The sequence below is a fragment of the Mesocricetus auratus genome, unplaced genomic scaffold (assembly GCF_017639785.1).
Source record: "Mesocricetus auratus isolate SY011 unplaced genomic scaffold, BCM_Maur_2.0 Super-Scaffold_100038, whole genome shotgun sequence".
NCBI lineage: Eukaryota > Metazoa > Chordata > Mammalia > Rodentia > Cricetidae > Mesocricetus > Mesocricetus auratus.
The window spans coordinates 4,290,752-4,313,859 of NW_024429216.1; the positions used below are offsets into that span (position 1 = coordinate 4,290,752).

General features: G+C 44.8%; 2 protein-coding genes and 1 non-coding gene across 9 annotated transcripts in view; all 3 read left to right on the forward strand.

Annotated features, from left to right (window-relative positions):
* The first annotated feature begins 884 nt into the window (after positions 1-884).
* On the forward strand, positions 885-14,914 carry LOC121132735 (zinc finger protein 566-like). Of its 2 annotated transcripts, none has more exons than XM_040734348.1 (4): positions 885-1,482; positions 5,383-5,441; positions 8,258-8,384; positions 13,633-14,914. In XM_040734348.1, the coding sequence occupies exons 2-4, from the start codon at positions 5,433-5,435 to the stop codon at positions 14,655-14,657; spliced, it is 1,161 nt and encodes a 386-aa protein (XP_040590282.1). In that variant the 5' UTR covers positions 885-1,482; positions 5,383-5,432; the 3' UTR covers positions 14,658-14,914. The 2 variants fall into 2 exon arrangements, with proteins under 2 accessions (XP_040590282.1, XP_040590281.1); XM_040734347.1 differs by lacking the exon at positions 885-1,482 and adding an exon at positions 3,333-3,596.
* The window catches only part of LOC101831280 (zinc finger protein 82), a 28,878-nt gene continuing 14,034 nt past the window's right edge, over positions 8,265-23,108 (forward strand). For 3 of the 6 annotated variants that reach the window (XM_040734345.1, XM_021223236.2, XM_021223237.2), the window contains exons 1-2: positions 20,119-20,271; positions 22,915-22,992. Coding sequence is in view for 5 of the 6 variants with exons in the window: in XM_021223236.2 (XP_021078895.1) it covers positions 22,984-22,992 (9 nt within the window). In the remaining variant the exon portion in view is untranslated. Of the gene's footprint in view, positions 8,385-14,012; positions 14,152-20,118; positions 20,272-20,862; positions 21,023-22,914; positions 22,993-23,108 lie in introns of those variants that run through there. The other 3 variants (XM_040734342.1, XM_040734344.1, XM_040734343.1) reach the window with 3 other exon arrangements.
* On the forward strand, positions 10,201-10,327 carry LOC121135611. The gene has a single exon (XR_005872714.1). It is a non-coding gene; the product is annotated as a small nucleolar RNA SNORA5 (small nucleolar RNA).

The window sequence follows — 23,108 nt, forward strand, 5'->3', positions numbered from 1 at the left end:
CAGCCCAGCTGTCCTGGAACTAAATAGACAAGGCTAGCTTTGAATTCACAACAGTTCTCCTGCCTCAGTCTTGGATTCCAAGTGCCAGGCATTATGCTAGACTGGACGTTAACCCAGGACAAGGAACTGTGACGTGTTCTTTTATAGTTATTCTTGTATGTCCCTACCCTTTGCTGGGTCAGGACCTCTTGAACAAGTTACAGGAGGCTCTCCTCAGTTGCAAATGGGAGGCTCTGCTACAGCTTTAACTATAACAGGCCCAATAAGTAAGGAATGTCTACTCCAAAATTTATACCATCCCCTGCTTTGGCTTCGGTAACACCCTTTGGAATGGAATGAGGAACTTGAACAGGCCCCACAGTAACTCTCCCTGATGTCCCCAAGCCTTTTCATCTTTATATCTGTGAAAGGAAGGGCATTGCCACGGGAGGCCTGACACAGACCTGGGTCCCTGGAAAAGGCTGATGATAGCTTACATCTCATAGAGACTAGATCATGTAGCCTCTAGATAGCCCCCGTGTTTAAGAGCCATTGCAGCCACAGCAACTCTTGAAAAAGAAGCCGGCAAATGTGATGGCTAAAGTTATGTTTTAAGTTTAAATGACACTGCTTAAGAGATCTGTGAAACAAAATTGCCTCTCACCTGTAAACCTCCCTTGCCCAAGGACAGATAACTTCCTGATGCTGGGAGCTAATGTCATGTAACAAGCCATGTATTTTCACTTCTGTAAACAAGCTTGGTCACGCAAAACGCATACGATGTGCTTGATCACATGTAGGTGAGAGGTATGTAGGAAGGAAGTCTATCAGGATGTTTGCTTGCTCATGATTGGACAAGGGCAGGAAGTACATAGCCTTAACCACTGAGCAATCTCTCCAGCCCCAGTGGGTATGCTTTTGTCACAGCTCATTGACAGCTATATAAACAGAGGGGTTTAGTGACCTCAGAGGGGAAGAAAAACATCAACATGAAATTGTCCAGTTGCCAGAGGCCATCCAGATGCCAACCAAACTGGCCATAGTTCACTGGCCAGAACACCAAAAAGGCAAAAGCTCCAAAACTCAAGGTAACAACCATTCAGATCAAGGTGCTAACGTGGCCACTTTTGGGGAACCAAAACCCCAGACTGTCCTGGGACTATCTACTATCCCTTAGTCCCCATTCTGCCTTGATAAAGATATTCCTGAGTCCGATCCAGAAAATATCAAGTCATTTTCTATCTTGGTGGCTTAGGAGAGCTGAAATGGATGGTGGATCTTGTCTGATAGAAGAATCTTCGTGCCAAAGTTACTGGGCCAAAACTGGCTAATTACCTTGCAAAATGTCATGTACTTGTCACCTAAGAAAATCTCAGAACTCATCTCCCCTCATGTCTGGATACCTGGACACAGAGAAAAACTTCTAAGCATTTCAGACTCCTGCCTGGCCTGTGCCAGGTAAATGCGAAGAAGGACATGCTTCCCCCAGGCCAGCGGAGTCAGGTACAGTATTCCTGTGGGAAATGGACTTCACTGAAGTCATGCCAGGACTGTATGGATACAAATACTTGCTGGTCTTTGTTGATACTGTCACATTTGGCAGTTTTCTTTCCCACCAGGTCCTGATGCCCTTGAGCCCCAAATAAGCACACAGAGACATATTAATCATATTAATCATGTTGGCTGATGACTAGGGCTTCTTACTGACTAGCTCTGTCTTAATTCTGAGCCCGTTTCTATTAATCTGTTCATTTCCACATGGCCTTATCTTTCCGGAGAACACTTCCGGGTCTTTACATGGTGAGTGTCCCGAGGTATTCCTCTGACTACTTTTTCCAGAATTCTCCTCATCAACTCGTCTTGCTTATTTTCTTGCCTCATTGGCCAAATAGTGTTCTATTCATCAACCAATAAGAGAAACATATATACAGAAGGACATCCCCCATCAGTCACAGGCTGGGAAGAGGCCTTTACATCCCAAGCAGAAGTGGACCAAGTGGTAGCTAAGACATTAATAACAGAGACTATCCCCAAATTTGACCTCATATCTCTGGGGTTCAACAGTGGCCCACACTTTACAGCCAAATTATCTTAATTGCTTTCTAAAGGTGTTAATATAAGTTGGAAACTTTGTTGTTTTTAAGTATCATCCTCAGAGCTTAGGAAAGATAGAAAGGATGAATAGAATTTTAAAGATGTTAACTATTGAGACCAGTGGTAACTGGGTTGGCCTCTTACCTTATACCCTTCTTAGAAAAATTCACCCCTATGAAATAGTCTATAAGTAACCACCTTCCATGTTCCCTCAAATACATGCTGGACTGTGATTGCACCACTCCAATCTGAGTCCATAAAATTATTGCAATTAACCTTGGATAAGATTTTACCTCAGTTGGCTCTGCAATCAGAACCAAAGAAATGCACCTTGACACTGAAACCAGTGCCAAAGAAACACACTTTGTCCCTGGAATCAGAACCAGTGAAAGAAGTACAACCTGGTCCTAAAATTGGAGCCAAAAGGCTAAAAAGGGCCAGAGAAAGAAGCACACTTTGGCTCTGAAGCCAGAGCCAAATCTGACCCTAATCCCCTGTGCAGAAAACTAACCAATCCTCGAGCAGAGTTCTAGCCAATCTGAGCTCAGCACTGAAATTGGACCAATCCCCACCCTGAAAAAACTTCCCTTGGCAGAACTCCGCTCTCTGCTCTCCACTCTCCACAAACCTCCTGCCGAGCAAACTGCTATGCTGGGCGAACATCCCCAGGAGTGGAGCCTACACTCTGGGGAAGCCTTTCCCTGAGGCAGGGCTGTAAGCTGCTAAGCTTACTGCAGCCTGTGATATTCCTTGGCTCTCGAGCTCCAGGTTATCTTTCCATCTGAGCTGTGTAACATTCAGTATTCTGTGGCTCCCGAGTTCCAGGATACCTTTCCATCTGAGCTGTGTAACACTCAGTATTCTGTGGCTCCCAAGTGCCAGAGTATATGACCCATTTCTGTTCCACACCGAAAAGCTTATACTTTTGAATTGGCCATCAGTCTCCGCCCCCACATTTCCCTGAACTACATTTCCCAGAAATCTCAGCATTGTGCATACTCTTGCTAGGCGAATCACGCTCCGCCCCCACTGCTCCCCCGCATTTTCCTGATGCTGTCCATTGCCTACCGAAGGACCAGGAAATAAAAACATACTAGCTTTTTGGAGTGCGTTTTAAAGGGGATAACGGAGGCTGGGCATGCGTTTGGATGGTCTTTTCGGCCAATCCTCATAGGAACACGCATAGAAATCCCGCCCATCGGGAGCCATCTTGGCTGTGCCGTTGTCTCTGACTACGTTTCCCAGAAGTCTCCTCGGCTTCTCGCGGGAAAGTCAGGCGCTGGCGGGACCTGAGAGCTTAGTTGGCAATTGCTGAGGTTGAGGGGTTTGGGAAGCTTGGAAGGCCGGAGGAGCGCGATCAGAGAGGAGGGCGGGGCGCACCCCGAGCCCAAGCTTTGTGTGGCGGAGGGGTTGAGGTCGGAATTGCGCGGTCAGTTTGTGGGGAGAGATCGTGGGGTGCAGAGGGGCTGCGCTTGTGTTGGGGCATCTGTCTCTGACAACACCGTGGTGGGCGCCACCCCTTGGTGAGTGAGAGCGGGCAAGCCGGGGGCCACGTGCGGTATTGTGTGGATGTGGGGTGCTTGTGACGGTTGAGTTGTTCCGTCCCTGTTGTGGCCGCGGTGTGTGATGTTGTGACCGTGCTCGGCACGGTACTGGAGGACATACCTTCGAATTCCGTGCTCGTGGTAAAAGTACGGTTGTGTTTATGTTCCCTTCTGAGTCCCCGAGTGTGTGGCTTCGCTTAGGTAGGTTGCCTAGAATTGGATGTCACTGTTGAGGGGTGTGTGTGTGTGTGTGTGTGTGTGTGTGTGTGTGTGAAGGTTCGGATGTATATTGCTGCGTGCGTTATGTTTTCCTCATGTTGGAACTTCATGTGAGTGCCAGCATTCTCTCCTTTGTCTTTTATTATGTCTTGTGTGTACACCTGTGTGGAACCCATCCATGTGGAATAGGATAGCGCCTTACCCAGTTGTTTTGCGACTTGGTATTCCAGGATCTGAAGTACACTGCGTGCATTCATCTCATTTATTAATAGGAGACATGCATACTGCCGTGACTTTTTTTATGTATTTTTTTGAGACAAGATTTCGCTGTGTAGACCAGGCTTACTTCAGACTCACCTGCCTCCGCCTCCCGAGTGCCGTCACTATTCCCAGACTTATTTACTTTTGTAGTAGGATGCAGGAGATTCCCTTTCCACCAATGCAGGTATTGAGTCATGTATTCCAATCTAGTAACAATAGACCAGAGTGGATGCACTTGTAGATTCTTGTGGGGGGACGTGCTCCACATCCTTACAAAACAACAACTAAAAGATTTAAAATGGGATTTAAGAAAAGATTTACTTTTAAGCCTGATTGTTGTGCAAATTTATTTTAAAGTGTGTTACGTTTGTTTATGCAATGGAACATGTGTTTTAATGATGCAAAGATGTGTTACATTATTTTATGTTGAGGTTTGTTTAACTCTGTGAAGCTGTGATTCGTTGCCTGCCTAATAAAGAGCTCGAGTGGCCAATAGCAAGGCAGGAGAAAGGAGAGGCGGGGCTGGCAGGCAGAGAGTAAATAGGAGGAGATAGCAGAACCAGAAAAGGGCTAGGAGAGGAGGAAGCCAGGGGCCAACCAGCCAGCCAGGAAGTAAAAGTGAGAAAGCCCAGGGGCAGAAGGTTGTTGGAGATAATTTAAGAAAAACTAACTAGAAACAAGCCAAGCGAAGGTCAGGCATTCATAGGTGAGAATAAGACTCTGTATCATGATTTGGGAGCTGGGTGGTGCCCCCTCCCCCCAAATACGAATAAAGGGAACAGCCAACAACATCTGTGCTGCTCTGTTGCTCTGAAGGCAGAGGCAGGTGGATCTCTGTGAGTTCAAGACCAGCCTGGTCTCCAGAGAGAGTTCCAGGACAGCCAGAACCTTGTCTCACAAAGCCAGAGAGAGAGGAGAGGGCCGTATAGAGGTAGAGAAGTGAGTCAGTCTCTCTGTGTGCCTGGCTGGCCTCAAACCTGTGGCAGTGCTGCTGCCTCAGCGTTGTGAGTGCTGAGATTTCAGGCATGCGCCATCATGATCTAGTTTATAAAAGAATCGTCTATCTTTGTGTTTTTGCTTATGTGCATGTGAGTCATTTGCCCAAACCCTGCCTGGTCCATTCTAGAACCCAGTTTTCTGAAGTTGGAGTTGCTGATGTTGAGAGATTTGTCCACTCTCCCCACTTAGACCCCTCGATGTGTGGGGGTGAGTACACAGGAGTGATTGTTGTGGGGACCGAGTCAAGTAGGGTCTCATTATTATTATTTTTTTGTGCCTCTCCCAGTTCTACTCTGTTCCTGAAGAGTATTACAGAGGAGCTTCGACTGTCAAGCCATGGCTCAGGTGAGGTGTAACTCTTTTCTATTCAAATTGAGTCTTTTGTTTGGTTTTTGGAGACAGGGTTTCTCTGTAGCTTTGGAGCCTGTCCTGGAACTCGCTCTGTAGACCAGGCTGGCCTTGAACTCACAGAGATCCTCCTGCCTCTGCCTCCCGAGTGCTGGGACTAAAGGCGTGTGCCACCACTGTCTGGCCAAATTGAGTCATTTTTGCCTCTAGTACAAATACATGTCTGCTTTCTTCATCTTGATGCTCGATGTTCTTTTGGTTGGTGTTAAACAAGAAACCGTTCAATTTAGTTATAAGCAGAGCATAGTCTCACCCTTGCTCTATAGCCGTGGCTCTCAACCTCCCTGAGGTTGTTGCCCTTTAATATAGTTCCTCATGTTGTGGTGACCCCCCCAACCATAAAATTATTTCATTGCTACTTCATAACTGTAGTTTTGCTACAAATATCTTTGTAGGTGGCCTCTGTGAAAGGGTCTTTCAACAACCTTCCCCCCCCAAAAAAAGGGCTTACAACCTGCAGGTTGAGAACTGCTGCTCTAAAGGTCAGGGTCTCCAATAGACTAAAGTGAAAAAAAGTTTTAAGGGGCTGGAGAGATGGCTCAGCGGTTAAGAACACTAGCTGTTCTTCCACAGGGCCTGAGTTCAATTCCCAGCAACCACATGGTGGCTCACAGCCATCTGTAATGAGATCTGGTGCCCTCTTGTGGCATGCAGGCATGCATGCAGACAGAACACTGTATACATAATAAATAAATACATCTTTAAAAAAGAAAAGAAAAAAGCTTTGGGGGTTCAGCTGTTAACGGTTGCTAGACTCACAACCAAAACGTGGTGTATGCCTTTAATTCTACCACTCAGGAGGCAGAGGCGGGAAGAGTTCAAGGCCAGTCTGGTCTACATAGGGAGTTCCAGGCCATCCAGGGCTAAACAGTGAGATGCTGTCCCAAACTAAAAACAACAGAAAAGAAGGAAGAAGGAAAATCAGTATGACAGCTATTCTCAGTCTCAGTCTTAGGATGGCATATCTCCTGGCTTGTGAGCCTGTTCAGTTTGGAAGTATGACTGCCGGATGGTCAAAGCTCTGACAGTCCGGTGAGCATCCATGAAAACTTAGCCATTTGTAACGTCACTGAGGGCTTTCTGTTTTGTTTTCTTGAGAGCTGTGGATTATTATTATTATTTTAATCTCATGTGTTTGGGTATTTTGCCTGTTTGTGTGTACCTGTTCACCACATGTATGCAGAACCTTCAGAGGCCAGAAGAGGGTGTCACATTCCCTGGAACTGTATTTACAGATGGTGTGAGCCCCAGTGTTGGTGTGGGGGAATAGGACCTGGGTCTGTTGGAAGAGCAACCGATGCTCTCAACTGCTGAGCTATCTCTCCTGCCCAGTACCATTGTATTAAGCATCATCTTTCTCCATTATTTTCCTGAAGCTCAGTAAGAAGTGCAATTGGCAGTTTAGCAGTGGTGGTTATAAATAACAGTGTTCCCAATATTACAGGTTATCTTTTGTGGGTGTTTGTTTGGAGACAATCTTTTAGGCTGGCTTTGAACTCATTATTTCGCTGAAGATAACCTTGGGCTTTTTCATCCTCCTACTGCCTTCACCTCCCAAGTGTTCGAATTACAGGCATGTGCCAGCGTGCCCACTTTATATAGTTCTAGGGATGGTGCCCAGGCTTTCATGCCTACTAGACAGGTACTTTACCAAGTGAGCTACCTCCCCTGCTCAAGAAACTCTTTAAAGATTAATATCAACCTAAATGTCTACAGGTAAATGAAAAGTTGTCATTTATGCCCAGTGTGGTGACTCACGCCTAAATCCCAGCTCTTAGGATGATGGTAGATTTGAGGCCAGCTTGCACTAATGGTGAGTTCAAGGCTTCCCTGGGGTACTTAGTGAGTCCCTATCTTCAAAAGCCAAGAACTAGCAGGGTGGTGCTAATGGAAGTCTTAATTTAATCCCAATGGTAGGAGGCAAAAGCAGGTGGATCTCTGAGTTTGAGGCCAGCCTGGTCTACACAGTCAGTGTTTCTGTCTGGTCAAACACACCAGCTTCTTTTGGATGGAGACACCCTCTCCATCCCCTTGTGTCCTCATTCCCGTCTGAACTGTGTCCTCTCTAATTGCCACCAGTTTCCTGAAACTTTTCTTTTTTCCCCTGAATTTTTCTCTACTGTTCTCTCGCCGACTTTTAACTGTCCCTCACATCCCATGGCTCCTTTTGGTTTACTCCTCAATTTGGTGGACCGCATCCTCCAGTAGTTTCCTAGAAACTTGTACTTAAGTCCTTGTATATCTGAGAATGTACACTCGGAGCAGAAAATAGTTTAGTTACAGAATCCTAGGTCAGAATTTATTTTTCTCCGCTGAGTTAGTGAAGAATTGCTCTGTTCCTTGTGTTTGGAAGTGTTAAGTTGCCCTTATGTATCCCGCTGTATCTGGACACTCCTAATGTCCCATCTTCCTCCTCTATCCTGAAATTATACTCTTGGCTGTTTGAGACTAGTGGACTACGTGGTGAGAGTACATGAGGCTGGGTAGAGATCATTTCCTTTAACACAGAAGTCCTCCCAGCTAGATCTGTGCCTTCCCAGCTTCATGTGGATGATGGAGGAATTCACTAAGCCCAGGTGGCTTTGGAGGAAGCAGTGATATATGGAAGCACAGTAGTTTGGTCACAGGCCTTCCCTAGGATCCCAGACATTCATGCTCACTACTTTTAGCTTGTTCTAACTTTCGTTATTTTTCCTGCCCAGAAACAATTTTATTGTTATTCTTATTAATTAAGCACGTGGTTATTGTTGCAGGTGTCAGTGCTGTTCCGTGATGTGTACATAGACTTCTCTCAGGAGGAGTGGGAGTGCCTGACTGAGGAGCAGAGAGATTTGTACAGAGATGTGATGTTGGAGAACTACAGCAACCTGCTTTCAATGGGTAAGGACACCCGTACTAACTCTGATTTGCCTGTTGGTAGGTCTCTTTCCTCCCTCCCTCCAAGTCTGAGATGCTCACCTGCCTTTGAAAAAGCCATTTTGAACTGGGCGTGGTGGTGCACACCTTTAATTTCAGCACTAGAGGCAGAGGCAGGCAGATCTTGAGTTCCAGGCCACCCAGCACTGCAGTCAGATCCTGTCTTTAAAAAGGAAAAGGAAGAGAGAGCTGCATGGAGTCACAGAAGGTGCTCTGATCTCCCTCCATGACCCATAGCTCCCGTTCCCTTTCTGTCACTTGCTGCAGTGCGTGCTTTGGACCCAGTTCCTGCAAGCTTGCTGAAAGGTCTTAGATATGGGGCTCAAGGGGGACACTTGATGGATTGTCCATAGCATGTGAGATGTTTATTAGAAGAGTTAGTAACCCATGGACTGACAGACTACAGCGTGACCGAGCCTCTGAGGAGGCTTCAGGCCCCCGCATCACAGACAGCATCATGGGAACTCTAAAGAGTGACACCTGGGTTGCATAGATCTTGGAGGAAGCGGAAGGGTTCAGGGAGAGCCTGAAGACGGGGCCTCTGATTCCCCATCAGGCAGTGCGGGAAGGGAAGTGTGGCTACCAGGAGGTCAAACCTGCAAACTCCCTTCTGCACATGAGAAATCCCAGGACCTGGAAGGCTGTTTGCTGGTGTTCACAGACCTTACTCTCCATAGTGTGCCTGCCAGTGTCTGTGAGGCTGGAAGGGAACTGCAGGTACTGTGGTCTGAGTGGCTGTCTGGTCTGGATTCCTACACTTCTCAGTAGCCCCTTTGCGGATCTCCTGTCTAAATACTGGAGTGTGCATATTCCTCTGTTGTTGAAGATCACTCACCCCTTTCCTCCCTCCTTTTCTTCCCTTTCCCCTCCTCCCTTCTCCATCCACTTTACTTCTGGGGATTAGCCCAGGACCTGTGCCACTGTCTTAGGTATCTAGTGCTGTGAAGAGACACCATGACCATGGCAGCTCTTCTAAAGGAAAACATTTAAGTGAGGTGACGGCTTACAGTTCAGAGGGTTCATCCTTATTGGTGGGGAGCGTGGCAGCCTGCAGGCAGATGTGGTGCTGAAGCTGAGAGTCCTACATCTTGATCATCAGGCAACAGGAAGTGAACGGAAAACACTGTGTGTGGTTTGAGCATATATGAGACCTCAAAGCCCACCTCCACACTTCCTCCAATAAGGCCATACCCACTCCAACAAAGCCACACTTCATAATAGTGCCACTCTGAGAATATGAGGGCCAATTACATTCAAACTACCACAACCACTGGCCTGCAATTCTATCAGACTTGTTTTCCCAACTAGGTTTTTTGTTTGTTTTGTTTTTATTCAGAAGTTCCACGCCTTCCTTGATTCATCCCCTTTTTTTGGTTTGTCTACACAGGGTTTCTTTCTGTAACAGCCCTCACTGTCCTAGAATTTGCTTTGTGGACCAGGCTGCCCTTGAACTCAAAAGATCCTCTTGCCTCTGCCTTCCAAGTACTGGGATTAAAGACGTGCATTACTACCTTCTGACTCGTCCATCCTTTTAATTACTATTTACTGTTTCTTTAATGTGTACAGTTCTCAGGTAGGAACTATAGAAGTTAAAAAAAATAATTTGAGGGCTGGAGAGATGGCTCTGAGGTTAAGAGCACTGGTTGCTTTTTCAAAGGTCTTGAGTTCAATTCCCAGATGGTTTCACAACCATCTGTAATGAGATCTGGTGCCCTCTTCTGGGCTGTAGGAGCACATGCAGGCAGAATACTATACATAATAAATACATTAAAAAAAAATTTGAGCCTTGTCAAATTCGGTGATGTCCTACTATGGCAAGCACTGGCTCAGAGGCTGCCATAGAAACTGTCATTCTTGGGCTCTGTTCCCCTGCTTGGGGTCAGGGATGAATTTTGTCACAGACAGCAAGCCTCTAGACCTGATAGGGTGAGGCAGTAGGTGGCATTGCCTTCCACAAGTAATCTTTGAGTTTTGCTCCACCTCACCCAAAATAATAGTATTTAGGCTTAGTTGTGATGTGTATGTGTGTACTTGCACATATACTTAATATATCCAATTTTAGGTAAATATCAAATAATATGATTTCAGGTGGGCAGTGGGCACACGCCTTTAGCCCTAGCACTTGGGAGGCAGAGGCAGGTGGATCTCTGTGAGTTCGAGGCCAGCCTGGTCTACAGATCGAGTTCCAGGACAGCCAGGATTGTTACACAGAGAAACCCTGTCTCAAAAAACCAAACAAACAAACAAAAAAATCCTACCGCTTTCCCAAATGATGCCAAACAAACAAACAAAAAATCCTACCGCTTTCCCAAATGATGCCAAACAAACAAACAAAAAATCCTACCGCTTTCCCAACTGTCTTTAGTGTTGTTTATCCCTTCCCCTTTCTCTTCTGTATTGTTGTATTGTTCATCTCCCCAATTAAAGGACAGCCCCCACACACCATTTTCTAGAGCTCCCCCTGGAACAGTTTCCCTTTCACCCTCCTCATTCCTGCAGCTGCTCCAGGTTATACATATATTCTCATCTGAGGACTTGGAGCTGGGAACCACACACGAGAGAGTATGTGGCTTCTGTCTTTCTGGGTCTGGGTTACTTTACTCAATATAATATCTAGTCCCATCCAGTTGCCTACACATTTTTTCTTTTCTGTTTTTTTTTTTTTATTTTTTTGAGACAGAGTTTCTCTGTAGCTTTGGAGCCTGTCCTGGAACCAGCTCTTGTATACCAGACTGATCTTGTTGAACTTGCAGGGATCCACCTGCCTCTGCCTCCTGAGTGCTGGGACTAAAGGTGTGCACCACCACCTCCTGGCTCATTCTTTATGTTATTTTGAGCCAGGGTCTTTCTGCATATCCCTGACTGTCCTGGAAGACCAGGCTGGCATTGAACTCGCAGAGATTCACCTGCCTCTCCCTCCTAAATGCTGGGATTAAAGGTGCATGCCACCACCTTACTTTTTTTCTTTCTGTTTATTTGAGGCAAGGGCTGGCCAACCTTGAACTCACTCTTAAATCAGGCAGGTCTTAACATTCCAACTCCTTCTAAGTAGATAGGATAATGGACCTGTGCCACCAAGTTTGCTAATGTGTCCTCCACCCTGGTGCTGACATCTCTAGATTAGATTACCTAGCACCTACATGCTATTTCTATGGATAAATAGTTGTTCAAATTGATATTTCTGCAAAGAGACAAGCACTGTCATCTTGCTCATATTTATAGGGAGGTTTTATTTGGTGTCACACCTTCATTTGTATTCTCACACCTATTCCTGAATAAGTTGCTTTATTTAATCACTGACATGACTGTGAAAAGAATTTCTATGTGTGTGTATATGTATGTGTGTGTGTATGTATGTGTGTATATATGTATGTATGTATGTATGTATGTATGTATGTATGTATGTATTTTTTGAGGTAGGGTCGCTCTAAGTAGCTCTGCCTGTCCTGTAACTGTGTATATGAGTAGCCTAGAGCTCACAAGTGTTTGTGTGGGGTGGGGTGGAGTAGGGGGGATGATGACACATGATGAATGGAGACAGGGACTTAGAATGTATGTTTGTGCGCTATGTGCATGCAGCACCCATGGAGGTCAGAAGAGGGCATCTAATTCCTGGAAGTGGAGTAATTCCTGACTTGGTTAAGAATTTTATTTCATAGTAGTATTGAGTCCCTACTACATATCACATAGTTCACAAAACCTATGTAATCATTATATCATCTCTTATTGTCTCATCTTGCTTTATTGAGACAGGGTTTTGTTTTGTAACCCAGGCTTGTGAAGCCGTGTAGCTCGGACTGGCTTGAATCACAGCAACTCTTTTCTCAGCCTCAGGACTCCTTCGATTACAAGTGTGAGCTACCACACCTGGCTTTCTCTTCTATTTTATTTATTGTTTTAAAAGGTCTGTTAAAGTATTTTTTTTGTATGACTGTTTTGCCTCCCATGTAAGTATGTGCACCATGTACACTACATGCCTGGTGCCCACAGAAGTCAGAAGAGGGCATTGGATCCCCTGGAATTGGAGATGTAGACAGTTGTGAGCCACCATGTGTATACTGGGAATTGAACCTGGGTCCTCTGCAAGAGCAACAAGTGCTCCTAACTGCTGAGCCATCTCTGACATCTTTATCATTTTTTTTTAATTTCCCAAGACAGCTCTGGCTGTCTCAGAACTAGCTCTGTAGACCAGGCTGTCCTTCAATTCAGAGATTTTTGCTGGGGGATATTTGATCCATACTATGAACCCCAAGTTTGCATTTGTGATAATCAGGAGGCTGAGTTAGCAACTTAGTTGGCAGAAGGTAACCATAGAACATCAGAGGGCATCTGGAAGAGATAGAGAGATGCACCAGAAGAAGTTGGGAGTAACTGGTTTTTTTGTTTGCCAAAGCAGAAGGATGCTTCTTTTCAGAGATCCCAGCCAGGAGAGAAGGTTAGCTAGTTGCTACTCAACCTCTCTGAACTATCAGGTTTTCACCCCAGTCTTATTTATAAATAGAATGATAGAGATTTTATTAAAGCAACCTTGTTAGCAGCGGCAACAGAGCCAGTGCCTGCGGGCTGCTGCCGGAGAAATAGGCTGGTAACTGCGGAGTTGCAGTTGGTGGCTGAAATAGCAATAGGTTAAGGTGCAGCCATTGTGCTGAGGTTAAAACAACCGATTTGCCTGCCTCTGCCTCCCCAGTGCTGGGATCAAAGGTGTCTACCACCACACTCAGCTTTGATTGTTTTTTTAAAAAGTTCTCTCTCCATATATATATATATACACACACACACACACATATGAGGTTTAACCTACATGTATGCATGTGTACCACATGCATGTCTGGTGGCCATGGAGGCCAGAAAATGGCCTCTACTATTCTTGTACTGGAGTTACAAGCAGTTGTGACCACTTTGTGGGTGCTGGGAACAGAACCTGGGTTCTTTGCAAGAACTGCAAGTTTCTTAACCATTGAACTGTTCCAGACTCAGATTTTTTTTTAATACAGATTCTCATAAAACCCAGACTGGCTTCAAACTCAGGATGACTTTGAACTCCTGACCCTCCTGTCTTCATTTCCTGAGTGCCGAGCTTATCAGTGTATGCCATCTGACCATCATCTAGTCTTAAAAACTCAATTTAGCTCTCCCATGCTTATATCTAGTTGAATTTTCATGTCTCACAAACAATAAAAAAGCAAGTGATGAATTGTGTATTTTCTTTTAGTCCTGGAATCAAGATGTGAGGCCCAGAAATTGTTTTTGAAGAAGGAGCTATATGAAATAGAGTCAGCACAGTGGGAGATAATGAGAAAACTCACAAGACAGGACCTTCAGTGCACTAGTCTCAGCGGTGCCTGGGAATGGAGTGGCCAGTGTACGGGACAGCGTGGATCTCAGGAGAGACAATTTAGCGAACTGGTAATCATTCATGAAGACGTGCCCACTCTCAGTCAGTATCCATCCTTCAGGCTGCAGCAAATCCTTAAGAATAAAGAGAAGTATTGTGCAAGTAAAGAAAATAGGAAACTCTATAAGCATGGCTCGCAGTTTGCTACCCATCAAATCATTCGCACTATTGAGAAACCATACGAATGTAAGGACTGTGGCAAGACCTTTAGACACCCTTCAGGACTTACTCATCATCACAAAATTCACGCTGGGAAGAAACCCTTTGAATGTAAGGAGTGTGGAAAAACGTTTATTTGTGCCTCAGACCTGACACGGCATCACAGAATTCACACAGGTGAGAAACCTTATGAATGTAAGGACTGCGGAAAAGCCTTTAGTAGTGGTTCAAATTTTACTCGCCATCAGAGAATTCACACTGGTGAGAAGCCTTATGAATGTAAAGAATGCGGGAAGGCTTTTAGTAGTGGTTCAAATTTTACTCAGCATCAGAGAATTCACACTGGAGAGAAGCCTTATGAATGTAAGGACTGTGGCAATGCGTTTAGTCAGAGTTCACAACTTATCAAACATCAAAGGATACACACTGGGGAGAAACCCTATGAATGTAAGGAGTGTGAAAAGGCTTTCCGGTCTGGTTCTGACCTCACTAGACATCAGAGAATTCATACTGGAGAGAAACCCTATGAATGTAAGATCTGTGGGAAAGCCTATTCTCAGAGCTCACAACTCATCAGTCATCATAGAATCCATGCAGGTAAGAAAGCCTACAAATACGAGGACTGCGGAAAGAACTTTAAGTATGACTCACAGCTTATTCAGCATCAAAACTTATATTGGTGATAAACAAAAACATGTATGTGAAGATGCAAAACTATCAGAGAATCTACCTTTAAGATCCCTCTAGGCTGAAGAATGTAGAAACAGTTTACTTGTTGACCTCAGCTTGTTCATCTGAAGAAAATCCATATTGGAGAGATACCCTATGAATATAGTATATTCTGGAAGCCTTTTAGTGACTTCCTATTTCTTTATTCAGTCTGCATATCATTGAAAACAATCCTTTGACCTTAAACATCAGGATTCATGTAGCAATATAATCATGGTTTTCATTGTTTCCTTAGGGTGTGTGTGTGTGTGTGTGTGTTTGTGTGTGTTTGTTACATTAACATTCTAATCCATTTTTTACATGGCTATAAACCTTTTCTGTTAATATCAAAGTTTACAAAGTACCTTGATTTTCAAAGTTAATGGTAGTGCCATTTTTAGTTTGAAAGGTGGTTTGTTTGTTCTTTGGCTTTTCATAAATCATGCTCTTGTAAACATGTTCATGAACAACTTTCAGCTTTGACAAAATACCTTACAAAAGCAGCTTGAAGAGTTTGTCAGTGCAGTAGAATCATAGCCCCACAGTAGCAGCTGCCTGGGATTCTCTTCAGAGACCACCAACCAAGCCAGACTGAGAGACACGTCATCAAGGAGAACTTCAGAGGGAGCAGAATTGGCTTTATTAAAAATAGGAAGCAAGTGCTCCAAGAGAGGATGGGTAAAGCTCACCTAACAGGAGAAACGTGGGTGTTTCTAGGGAAGTGTCACAGTTAGGTGCTTTCAGTGAGTACTTACAGGATCTTGGTGGCTCTCAAGTTACATCTGAAAAGATTGCTAAGAAAGCAACACCTTTCTAACATTACGCCCAAAGTGTCATTTATAACAAGGTTAAGAGTTAAAGAATTTTATAGCCGGGCATGATTGTGCATACCTTTAATCCCAACAACTCAGGGGGCAGAGACAGGAGGATCTCTGTGAGTTCGAGGCCAGTCAGAGTTCCAGGACTGCCAGGGCTACACAGAGAAACCCTGTCTCAAAAAAAAAAAAAGTTAAAATAAATTTTCTCAATAAATGAAGTTGTATAGTGGTTTATGAGGAGAATCAGTTAGATATAGATGAAAGAATGCTAGGAACATGAGGGTTATACATCATTTAAAGCCCAAGTGAGCACAGCCTAATTGCTGTTGATACCCTTGATGGAGATGGCGTCTGGAAAAGTACCAACTGGCACTAAGGCAGAGCAATTTTCCTTAAAGTTTTATTAGTTTATTTTTTATGCCTGGGTGTTTTGCCTGCACATATGAATGCACGTGTACCAACTGTTTGCCTGGTGCCTGAGGCCTGAGGAAAGCATTGGAGCCCCTGAAACAGTTTCCAAGTGGTTGTGAACCATCATGTGAGTACTGGAAACAGAACTCAGGCCCTGTATGATAGTAGCCAGTGCTCTTAACCTCTGAGCAATCTCTTGCCCCGGAAGTAGACTTTATTTGCTGACTCTGACAAGATGAACTTTGGAAAGCACATATTTTTATGGCCTGTTATGTCCCTACCAATGGAATCTAAAGTCTGCCTTTGTGGGTATTGGAAGCAGATCAGGTCTCTGGAGTAGCCTTTTCTCTTGTGCATTGAGGTTCCCTATCTGTGCTGCTGTGGAGTTCAGTGTGGCTCACAGTTTGAGGGTACAGTATGGCAGGACAGGAATGGCAAAAGGTTTATGAGGCTACTGTCCATTGAGTCTGCAGTCAGGAAGCAGAAAAATGAACGCAAGTGTCTAGCTTGCTTAAAAACCTTTTAAAGATTTATGTGTAAGCTTTGCCTGCATGTATGAATACACCAGATATGCTTAAGGATATGTGACCCACCATGTGAGTGCTGGGAATAATCTGGGTCCTCTGTAAGAATAGCAAGTACTCTTTTGAGCCATCTCCAATTCACAGACCCCCCCCCCACCCGAATGCCCTGTTTTAGTTCAGGGTGTGTCTTCCTACTTGAGTTAAAACTGCCTGGAAATATATTATTCTTCCACTCCCAGACTCCCAGTGATGTCTTGTGATTCTAAATCTCAAGTTGACAATCAAGGTTAGTGGCCCTTCATGGTGGCACATGGGAGCCAGAGGCCAGCCGGTCTACAGAGTAAGTTCTAGGACAGCCAGGAGTACACAGAGAAACCCTGCCTTGACAAACAACAACAATAAAAACCCTAAGCATTTAGCAATCAGGCAGGACTCTGATCTTGACTTTCATTGTGCTACTGGTAAGTCATTTTAAGTGCCTCCTAGGGACTTTGTTTCAGATGCTTTGTCATGACACATGCTTATATCATGCTTATATATGTGCCCCCAGTGGGCATTCTTCCTAGGTGTTTCTTGAGAACAACCAGTGTTCTTAACCAATGGGCCAGCTCCTCAACTCCATTGTTTATTTTATTTATCTCTCTGCTTGTTTGTTTACTTTAGAGACAGGGTCTTTCTACATAAACCCAATTGTCTACTGTGTAGAGCAAGGGTCTTTCTACATAAACCCAATTGTCTACTGTGTAGAGCAGACTAGCCTCAAACACACACAGAAATCTGCCTGCCTCTGCCTTCTGCCTTTGAGTGCAGGGTTGAGAGGCATGTGCCAGCATGCCTGGTCCCACATTTTGTTTGTTCAGTGTTAGTCCTTGTGCAGCAGTCTTGCTGTGGAGGTCATGGGGAGCTGGTTCTCTCCTTCCACCATGTGCTTCCCCAGTAATGAGCAGCAGGCTCCCCCGAGCCGCCTCCCTGGCTTAAATGCTCTGAATTTTGACTGTAGCAATAAGACAGCGCATTTTCCTTATGGAAGATTTAAACATTAAGAAGACAAACATCTTTTGACTGCAAACTGCACCCATTTCTTTTCCCAAAGTGTAGCCATCAGTTCTTTATTTAGAGGGCAAGTTTCTGGTTTCAGATCAGATGTCATTTTTAAAATTACATTCATTTCATGCATGTGTAAATGAGTTACAACATATTACATGTGTGGAGGCCAAATAGTAACTTGTAGGAGTTGGTGCTCTTCCAGTGTGTGAGTCCTGGGGATTGAACTCAGATCCTTGGGCTTGTCAGCAAGTACTTTTAATCTCATGTGCCCCATGATGTCACCTGGCTGGTTTCAGACCCTTGGGTTCAATTGATCTTCATTCCCTTCTCTGTCTCCAGAGTAGCTGGGACTAAATCATGCTCATCTTGAACTATCTGTTTGGCAGGTAGGTTGGTTTATTTGCTGAGACACGGTACCCCACTTTGTGCCCCAGTCTGGCCTCAAACTCAGTACCTCTGCCCAGACTCCAGTGCTGAGGTTATAGGCAGATAGATGCTCAGCTAGGGTCCTTTGGTTTTTGGATTGACTTTTGCTTACTTATTTTTTGAGACAGGGTTTCTCTGTAGTCCTGGCTGTTCTGTTGACCAGAGATCCACCTACCACTGCCTCCCAAGTGCTGGGATTACGACCCTTCATTTTTTAAAAGTTTTTTAGTGGGTACTATCAAATGGAAACAATTATACCACCTAGCCCAATATTTCATTAGAATGAAGTTAAGATTCATGGTGCTTAGGGTCGTGCCTGCCGGATAGTAACAGGCTGTATGTTAGTCGCTACTTTTTATTCATTGTTATTACTTTTTATTGAAAGGCTTAATTTTCTGCAGATCGTATTCTTAGGGAATATAATTAAAGATAATGAATGAATCAAAAATTTAATTATCGCTTTTACTTTATGTATTTAAGACAATGTTTTTTTTTTTTTTTAATAGACCTGACTGGCTTGGAATTGACAGTATAACTTAGGCTGGTCTCGAACTGTGAGTGATCCTTCTGTGTTGCAAGTGTTGAGATTACAGGGGTATGCCAACATACCTTCATTATTTTTTTTTGACATTTTAAAAAATACAGCAACTTAGCTATTATCTGTTCTTATGTACTACCTATTATGAACCAGAGGTTGTCAACTTAAAGTCTGCCGACCAAATCTGGTCTGTTACATGCTGGTGAACACCTAACAGCTAAGAACAGCTAATAACCAAGATTTTTTTTTTTAATTTAAGCTTATTATTTTTAACATAGCACTGGCTGTTCTGGAACTCACAGCATATAGGCCAGACTGGCCTCTAACTCCATAGAGATCCTCCTTCCTGGAGGCCCTGGAACAAAGGGCATGTGTCACTACACCCAGCCAATTTGAAAACTAGTAATTGTAAGATAAAGCGAAGAAATAGTCTTTGTGACTAGTAAAGAAACAAGGAACTAAAAAGACAGAAGAGGGCTTGGTGGTGATGGCACATGCCTTTAATTCCAGCACTTGGGAGGCAGAGGCAGGTGGACCTCTGTGAGTTTGAGGCTAGCTTGGTCTACTAAACAAGTTCTAGGACGGTGAGGGCTGTTACACAGAGAAACACTGTCTCAACAAAAAGACTGGGGGGTGGGGTGGGGAATCAGTGATGTTAAATTTGAATTAACGGTATCAGAATGCACTCATGCTACTTTAGTTTCTTATTTTGCTTTAACAAAGAAAAAAAAATTCCCTGGTCAAGGAATAAAGGTATTGGGCTGGAGTGATGGCTCAGTGGTTAAGAGCACTGACTGTTTGCCCAGAGGAGCCAGGTTCAATTCCGAGCACCCACATGGCAGCTCATAGCTCTCTGTAACTCCATTTCCAGGAGGCACTACACTCACATATTTACAGGCAAAACCCCAATGAACATAAAAATAAATAAAAAGCTGGGTTTCCGTGGTTTGCACCTTTAACCCCAGCACTCAGGAGGCAGAGGTAGGTGGGTTGCTGAGTTTGAGGCCAGCCTGGTCTACAGAGTGAGTTCCAGGACAGCCAGGGCTACACAGAGAAACCCCGTCAACCCCATCTCAGAAACACGCGCGCGCGCGCGCGCGTGCACACACCCCCCCAAAGAAAGGTATACGATTCCTTGATCCTGGACTACTCTAGCCATAATACGTCTCTTATTTGTCTTATTTTTTTCATAGTCTAGAGTTTCTCAGATCTGACCAAGGCCCTCTTCGGCTCCTAGGAAACCTTTCCTCTTGCAGTGGATCATGGGACTCTGTTCCTGCTGCAGCACCACAGGGTGGCACACAAGCATCCATGGTGACCTCAGTGGGCACCAGGTATGCAGGCGATGCATGTACATATATTCCGTAAAACAACCATACACATATAGAATGAATCTTAGAACAAAAAACAAAACTATCCGGGTTATATGATAGGAATTTCCTTTAAAATCTTACTCTAAAACACACCCATTTTGCAGTCATCTCCACAACAAGCCTGCCAAATAACATACTTTTCCAGAAGAAAACCAGTTGTTTCCCCAAAGACTTAAGTAAAGCTGAAGTCCCTGTGCCTCCCCTAGTCCTGCATCCCAGAACAAAACTGAGTGCCCAGCCCCCTTCCTGCGGGCACGGCAGCGCCTGCGCACTGGCGCGTGCGGCTGTCCCTCCCAGCAGCCCCCGCGCGGCCAATTAGGCCCTCCGGAGTCCGAGGACAGTCACCGGTCCGGCGCTGTCCCAGCTGGTGACACCTCAGCGGCGTGGGGGCGGAGCGGTGCTAGCTCGGCGTCCGTGTCCTGGTCCCGTGGACGAGGGGAAGGCTCTGCGGGGTAAGGGGGTACAGGGAGGGACTGGGGTCCGTGTGTCGATCGCTGGCTGCGTGGGGACGACCTAGGCGAGCTGTGCCTGCTGGGCGTGGCAGGGTGGCCCCGCGGCTGATTGCGGCCGGGAGACCACAGCGAGATGGCATTTGTGTGAGTGAATGGGATGCAGGGCGGCCAGTGTGGGCCAGGTGGCCGAGGCGGTGAAGGGTGTGATTCTGGCCCCAGGGCCAGCTGCGGCGTAACCACATCAGCCCCCAGCCATTCACCTGAGCGCCACACAAAAGACTCCCAGCAAACAAAGCAAAGAACTCCCGATCTTGGGAAAAGAACGGTAGATTGAACGACACCTCCCCCACCCTTGGCTGGCTCCCTGGGGTTACCCCCCAACATATCAGAAAGCCCGGACACAGTCTCATACTGGGCAGGCTACGTGGGTCCAGCTAGGGAGCTGTTGTAAACTCGCCGTTCCAGCCATGGCTGTTCGCCCTCCTGGCCTTTCTTAGATAGCGGGAAAGGACAAGGGTACCCTCTCCTCCTATGTGCGAGTGACTGATGGTAGTGACTGGTTGTGTCCTGTGCTTTGATGTCACCAGGCTGGATAAGGCTCCAAGAAAAGTTTGGATGTTAAGATGCTCTCCTACCCCGGTCCTGCTGAAGTCTTAAAGTGCTCCCAGGAACCAGAGGAACAAACTGCTCTTGCCTGATAAGGGAATCGAATGTTACCTCATTGATCTGTGAAATTTAACTTTAAAAACTTGTAGGTTTTAGTAGATAAGAACTTTTGTTATTTTTAAACATGTGTTTCTTGGGAACAGTGACTGACTCTTTACACCATATATGCCTGTATGCACATATCCATTTTTCAATGCTTAATGCTTTAAAACCCTCTCAAAGGAGATTAAGATTTATTTTTATGACTGTGTATTTATTTATTTATTTGTGTTTTTTTTTTTTTTTTGACACAGGGTTTTTCTGGATAGCCCTGCCTGTCCTAAAGCTGATTCGAACTAAGCGATCATCCTGCCTCTGCCTGCTAAGTGCTGGAATTAAAAGCATGTGCCACCACCACCTGGTGTGTTTTATTTTTAGTACTGTGTTGTAGGGCTATTAAAACAGTTTCTGATACTTCATAAATACCAAATGCTTAGTGAACAGTTGCTTGTTACTGTGGAGATTTGGGGTGATTTCCTCCATCAAGGGGACTGGTGTATATGTATAGCTAGTTAATTGTGAAGTACATTTTAAGATTTACTATCTTTTTAGTTATGTGTATGTACATGTGAGTGCTGGTGCCCACAGAGACCAGAGGCATGAGATGGGGTCCTCTGGGAGCTGGAGTTAAGAGTAGTTATGATCCACCAGAGGCAGGCCCTGGGAATTGAATTCAGCTCCTCTGCAAGAGCAAAATGCACTCTTTTTTGTCTTTGTTGTTTTGTTCTTTGAGAGAGGGTTACTTTGTGTAACAGCCCTGGCTGTCCTGGAACTCGCTCTATAGACTAGGCTGGCCTTGAACTCACAGAGATCCACCTGCCTCTGTCTCCCAAGTAATGGGATTAAAGACGTGCACCACCACTGCCCAGCTGATATGTATCATGTTGAAATGGCAGGTTTCTTTTTATCCTATAGGTCCTGTATTGCTTATCTAGTCTCTTTCCTATTAAAGGATATTTGGGTTTTTTTTTACAGTCTTTTTTTCCTGTATGGACAATGTCTTTTAATGTAGCCCCCTCATTTATTTATTTCTATGTGTGGATGTGTGTTTGTGTGTGCATACCAAAGAATGTATAGAGTTCAGAGGACAATTTATGGGAGTCATTCTTTCCTTCTACCATGTGAACTCTAGGGATCAAACTTTGGTCATCATGAATCTTGGTGGCAAGTATCTTTACTAGCTGAGCCATCCTGTCAGCATACTTGATGTGTATCTTTGATGATCGTAAATATAATTGTTTTCTTTAGCTCTTAGAGTAGAAGTTCTGAGTCGAAGGGTTTGCCTGGATTAAATGCTACTAGTACATTTAAATTTTATCTTTGGCATACGGGCTAGAATGTCCATTTCCTCATATTCTTGATAATATGAGCATTGATATTCTTAAAGTGAGATTTTATATCCTGGTCGCTTGATATCACTTCTGTTGTCTAATGAATCATAAATTCCATTGGAGCAGGGAATTGTGGGTTTCACAAGCTAGGGCTAGGACTGAATGAGAGCCAGCTTTTTGGATGAGAATAACGATTCCTTCCATGCGTAGCTATTCGACTTCCCAACTTTCAATTTCCTCAAGTCTGATTTAGTTTCTTTTATTGTGGGATTTCTGATCTATTGCATGAGTAAAATATACTAATAGCAACCCTGGCGGCACAACAATGTAAAAAGCATCCGTCAAAAACCAGGGGTGGTGGTACACGCCTGTAATCTCTGCAGCTGGAGGCAGGAAGAAGCAGGCTTGGCTGTGGGCAGGCTGAGCAACAGTTTCCCAGTGTCGTGGCCGCCAGGCTTGGCGCTTAGGAATTTCTTTACCTGTGTTTGGTGAATACAGTGTGTTTTTTGAAGGGGATTGCATAAAGAATCTGTGGTCCTATATGGAGAGGTCATTTGGGGACATCTGGAGCCAATCTCATCTCATGGACTTGTTTTCTTCCCCACAGCTCTGGCCTCAGTGGACTCCGCTTCTCCTAAGAAATAAACTTCACGGAAGACTGATGAACTTCTAAACCATGGCCCGTGTGAGTTAGCTGTTCACATTCTTTTCTGGAAACACTGTCATGTTAAGGTCCTGTGAGCACTTCTCTTTCTGAAAATTCTTTTCAAGTGTATGAGTGTTTATATATGCACCATCTAT

What these genes read in the sequence shown, in the direction of transcription:
- LOC121132735 (XM_040734348.1), top strand. An exon ending in CAGCAACCTGCTTTCAATGG is followed by an intron (nt 8,385 to 13,632) that starts GTAAGGACACCC and finishes ATTTTCTTTTAG; the next exon opens with TCCTGGAATCAAGATGTGAG.